General features: G+C 42.1%; 1 protein-coding gene across 1 annotated transcript; it reads left to right on the top strand.

Moving 5' to 3' along the window:
* Positions 1 to 4,142: 4,142 nt before the first annotated feature.
* Positions 4,143 to 5,561, top strand: LOC123066603 (uncharacterized). Its single transcript, XM_044489655.1, has 3 exons — positions 4,143 to 4,258; positions 4,334 to 4,626; positions 4,710 to 5,561. The coding sequence occupies exons 1-3, from the start codon at positions 4,202 to 4,204 to the stop codon at positions 4,939 to 4,941; spliced, it is 582 nt and encodes a 193-aa protein (XP_044345590.1). The 5' UTR covers positions 4,143 to 4,201; the 3' UTR covers positions 4,942 to 5,561.
* The last annotated feature ends 234 nt before the right edge of the window (positions 5,562 to 5,795 follow it).

The raw sequence follows: 5,795 nt of genomic DNA, 5'->3' as shown, positions 1-5,795 counted from the left end.
TCCCAACATATAAGATTGTTTTTCAAGGTAACAGAACTTAGGGGCCTAATGTTAACAGCGTGACAATAATATGTGCTTCGGTATTCAGGAAAACATCGACGGGGGAGCCAAGAATGAGCATACCACCAAATACGAGGATATGAACACCGACTCAACAAAGGCAATACAAGAACAAACCATCATCGATGATACAGAAAATATGCAGATTGATGAGGTCATACCCTTTTATTTGCATGCGAAACCCCAAGTCGAAAAAGGCGGTTTTTATTTTCACATGTCACTATTATTTTTACAGCGTGACAATAATATGTGCTTCGGTTTTCAGGAAAACATCGACGGGGGAGCCAAGAATGAGCGTACCACCAAATACGAGGATATGAACACCGACTCAACAAAGGCAATACAAGAACAAACCATCATCGATGATACAGAAAATATGCAGATTGATGAGGTCATACCCTAAGACAAGCATGCGAAACCCCAAGTCGAAAAAGGCGGTTCTTATTTTCACATAACACTATTATTGTTATTCTGCCGGGACAAAACAATATGTAATTTATAGTATAATAATATCATGCCTACATAATATTATATTATTGTGTGTTTCAGTTAGTAAGCGAGGAAGAACCAAATGGAATAGACGACAAAGACGAAGTAGAGAAAAATAATAGCATGCAGGCCACTGATTGCGAAGTGATAAAGGCATGCTTTCTTTTCAACTATCACAAATAGTTCTAATTCTAATTATATTATATCCTGCATAGGAATTATTCTTTGTAATATTTGCTCTCAGGAATTAAACTTCAAGGAAACAAGTGAACAAATGCAGTCACCTCAAGACGATAAATTAGCACAAACATTCAACATCGAAGAGGCAGAAACTATAGGGGACAAGCTGGCAGAATCAAATGAAAAAGCCGACAAAGGAGAAGTGGAGAAAAAGAAAAGCACGCGGGGCACTGATTCCGAGGTGATAGACGCATATTTTCTGCCCAACTATGTCTCAAATAGTTTGAATTCTAATTATATTATATCCTGCATACAAAATATTCTTTGTAATGTTGCTCTCAGGAATTAACCTTTGATAAAACAAGTGAACGAATGGGGCTAGCTCAGGATGAGGAATTAGCACAAACATTGGGCACCGAAGGGGCGGAAACTATATGGGACACTCTGGTAGAATCAAATGTAATAGCCAACACAGAAGAAGTGGAGAAAAAGCAGAGCACGCAGTCCACTGATTCCGAAGTCTCCGAAGTGACAGAGGCATCTTTTCTTTTTCAACTATGTCCCAATAGTTCTAATTCTAATTATGTTATATCCTGCATACCAATTATTCTTTGTATTGTGGCTTTCAGGAATTATCCTTTGATGAAACAAGTGAACAAATGGTGGCAGATGAGGACGAAGATTTAGCACAAACGTCCGGCATGAAAAGGCCACAAACAGTGAAGCCTATCCGATTACATAACAAACCCAAGAAAGCACCAGACTATGTGGTGGCTCCAGAAGGCACGTACAAGTCCTTCTATGCCTTACTTTTGCTACATTTATTTTCTTCATTGTTAATAAATGTTTTGACTTACATCATGATAGATTATGCTTGCACCGGCGATGATTGGTCCGTGATTGAAAATATCATGACTGAACCAAGCGATAAAAGAAATTTAGTGAGCATCAACGACTCATATCTCAAAAAATTACATTTACTACGCCTTTTAACCGAAGGAGAATTTGTTGGCGACGAAGTAAGTATATGTAGCTTTATGATAAGAGGATGTTATTAACATGAGTTCCTGTTATCTCCTAACCAAGGTGTGCACTTGATATTGTAGATCATAGACGCATACATACATTGCATAAGTGCTAAGCAACATCTACAGATGAGGTCAGGTGGAAGTGTGTTCTTAGAGAATGCATGCATCTCTAAGATGATAAAGGAATTTAGCTCTATACGGGATGACGCACCAAAATGGGTATTACAGAGAGCTAAAACTTATTTGGAACATGATATGGTGAGTCTCAGTTCCGTACATATTAATTCAATAGAGGACAAATGTTTGTATACATGGGACCTAAACTAACAAAAAAAGTATTTTTAGATATTCGTTCCAGTTAACATTGAAGAGTTTCATTGGTACCTAGCACTTATAAATACCGGGAAGCGATGTATCCAGGTGCTCGACTCGGTAGGCCCAGGAATGAACCGCAACGACCTCACTGCTATGGTTAGTTATTAGTCCCACTGCACCATCTTTTGATAAGACAATTTTCTGTTATTCTTCGATTGTGATGCTAATACTTTGTCATTTATTCATGCAACAGCTGAAAGGACTAGAAAATGTATTCCAATATGCTAAGCTTCAAATGGAACTAAAATCTCATAAGTGGAAAGACTTAAACATCAGTGCATGGCCAAGGGAAGAGTGTATTAAGAAGAGACTGCAGACAGATGGTTATACCTTCTAACTCAAAGCAATCGACATTATGTGTTTTTTGTGTGTCCCCATTAGTTGCATCACAAAACAAATTTCTCCACAATAAGAATAAAAGTATACAAGCTGAAAGGATACAGACTGCAGAATAAAATGAGGCTATGCACCGATTTGACGGGGACAAGCAGGGGTCGGAGAGACTAACCTGGACCCGGACGAGCGATGAGAAGGGAGGGTCCCGAGCAGCAGCACAGCACGCAGAGCTCTTCGTGGTCATCCATGGAAGGAAGGAACTCCTGCTCCTGCTCCGGACCGAATCGAACAACCAATTAAAGTTGTTGTCGGAGAGCAAAACATCTGGATCGAGGGGATAAGAGTTGAAACCGGACCTTGCTGGCGTCCTGAGCAGTGGGGAAGGGAAGTTCATGGCGCGCGGGAGAAGGTGGAGACGCTCATGTCGGCGACGGCAAGTGCGTCAGGAGGATGGAGGGCCCCGGCGTCGCCGGCGCGCATGATGAGCTTGAGCGCCTCCTCGGCCACATCGGCGACCTTATATGAAGAAGGGGCGGGGCAGATCAAGGGCCTGCGCGCCCCGCCGGCAGTGGTGACGAAGGGGCGGGGCAGTTCAAGGGCCTGCGCGCCCCGCCGGCAGTGGTGACGAAGGGGCGGGGCAGTTCAAGGGCCTGCGCACCCGCCGGCAGTGGTGACGAAGGGGCGGGGCAGATCAAGGAACTGCGCGCCCGCCGGCATCGGTGACGAAGGGGAGGGGCGGGGCACATCGCGGGCCTCCACGCCCGCCGGCAGCGGTGACGAAGGGGAGGGGTGGGGCACATCGCGGGCCTCCGCGCCCGCCGGCAGCGGTGATAAAGGGGAGGGGCGGGGCACATCGCGGGCCTCCGCGGCCGCCGGCGGTGCTGACGAAGGGAAAGGGCGAGGCGCATCAGGGCCTCCGCGGCGGCCGGCAGTGGTGACGAAGGGAAAGGGCGGGGCGCATCAGGGCCTCCGCAGCGGCTGGCAGTGGTGACGAAGGGGAGGGGCGGCCACCACAGATCGCCGGCTGTGGATGGGGAATGTGGCGTGTGCCAGTGAAGGAGGATAGAGGGAGGGAGGGAAGAATGGGGAATCGGCGTTTGCCTGTGGAGCCAGGAAACCGACCTGAAATGGCTCATTTCGGCTCACGGGTTCCTCTCGTACGTACGTACGTACTGTTTCTCCTGAATAGACTTTTGCGTGAGGCTGAAATTACTGACAATTATACCTTGGAACATCTTCAGCCGTCGCCTTCCATCACATCACATCCGCCATTGTTTAGTTGGGCCCAACCTTGGATTTCGTCGAGATTTCCTTGATGTATGTATGTTCGTACAAGGAAAACCATTAGCCGCCTGGTGTTTTATCTGCCGTGGAACTCCAAGCAGAGACTAGCTAGCTGCGTTAAGGGAATCGGCGTGTGCCTGTGGAGGAGGGAGTGAGGGGGCAGTAGAAGGTTCACTAACTGAGTTTTTTTATTTAATACTACTACTTCACTAATCTCCACTGTTAAGCACGTTTAACCAAACTATATTAATTTCTTACATTATTTTTCATACATTTCAGAGAGGGATTATGAGTGAGCGCGGGATTTTCTTTATCATCACTTCTTTGTTACAGTCATGATCATTTGATGATTTTAAAAGTCTTCTTATATAAATATCTATAAAATTGATAAAAGAAACTATTGAATATATTAAGTTTTGTAATCATGCAGGTCATCGTGTGGTTTGTGGATGGTAAATTTTATGGAGTACTTCACAGGAGAAATTTTGTCTGACTCTCCTACACAGGTATTTTTCGATGTGTATCGTTATACTTACATTCTATGGTGTATCACTATTTAACTATCAGTTCTGTTTTAATAGGATCATATCACAGATTTTAGAACAAAACTAGCCGTCATTTTAGTGGACTCGGAATTGAATGATGATAATATAAGAAATCGAGACATTGAAGATGACGAAGACAACACAGATCCCACGGATTGTATGATTTTGGAAACACCCCCTGAGAACCTCAAACCATCGAATACATCGTCAGAAGTTGAGCAGGAGTCGCAATCATTTATCCTTTCGCCCTCTCTCACTCCAACAAATGATGACTTAATAGATGAACTTTGTTTGTTCATCGGTATGGTTGATGATGTCGCTCTACTAGAGTAAGCCATATATTTTTAGTTCATTTTGTATTTTAATAAATTAGTATGATTTTATTATAATTTACATAATTTCAATTTTACAGAAGCGAATGGGTGAAAAGCTCTGATCCTTATCCCATTAGTTTGAATTTGAGACAAATAAAAAACATATTAAATAATGATGAATGCATGGATGTTGATTGCTTCAATATGGCTGTACGGATACTAGCGTGCCACGAAGTCCAGCTTTTCAGAGACATTCCATGTCACTACATGGATCTAAATTTTTGTGTAAGTCATTATAATCATGTATTACATTTTGCCTCATGGAACTAATATTTTCTTTTTCTTATTTTAGTTCATGTCCTACTATGCACGAGACTCACGTCATCGTGGAAATATGGTCATTGCTATGTTGAAATGGATGTTTGATAGCTGGCCAGACAGTAATGAGTATCATATTTCACAGTGTCATACAGTAAGTTTTAAAATTTTAATTTGTAACGATGGTTTGTCATGTCTTAACTAATGTTTTAAATTTTTAAATGTATGCATCGTTGCAGATTTTATTGCCTTGGGATATTTGTGGGATATTTCTATTGTTTGTTTTCGATCAAAATAAAAAAGTTGTCTCAATTATGGATCCGATACCAATACCTATTTTGGGAAAAATTGTACTTAAAACTGTGGTCAACAACCTAAACCGTGCACTCCAAGTTGCAAACCCTGCATTCAAAGACGACATCTCTAAATGGAAATGGGAAGTTCCTGTTGTTCCAACAAACTCACATGGGTATGAATCTTTTCAATGCATTACAAGATTAATTGATTTATTCAATAGACAATGTAATATTTTATAAATGCAGTGCCTTGTCGGGTTATTTGGTGTTTAATTTCATGCACTCAATGTGTGATGGACAGCTATATTTTCCCATACCCCAGGTTAGTATTTACACCATGCTTATTTGTATACACATTGCGCATTATTTTGTTATAACAATGTTGCATAATGCATATGTAGGATGATTTTGAACCGAGAAAACAATTTTTGGTGCATATTTTAAAGTATGAAGAGAATGAAGCTCAAGACAATATCCCATCAATTGAACGAAGCATCATAGATCGCATCAATGGATGGACCTTCATTGCTTGAAAAGAGGGACCTTCAAGAGATGCATAGTTATTGACTC

The sequence above is a fragment of the Triticum aestivum genome, chromosome 3B (assembly GCF_018294505.1).
Source record: "Triticum aestivum cultivar Chinese Spring chromosome 3B, IWGSC CS RefSeq v2.1, whole genome shotgun sequence".
In the NCBI taxonomy this organism is placed as follows: Eukaryota; Viridiplantae; Streptophyta; class Magnoliopsida; order Poales; family Poaceae; genus Triticum; species Triticum aestivum.
Note: the sequence above shows the minus strand (reverse complement) of the source record. Positions and strands in the feature narration are given on the sequence as shown.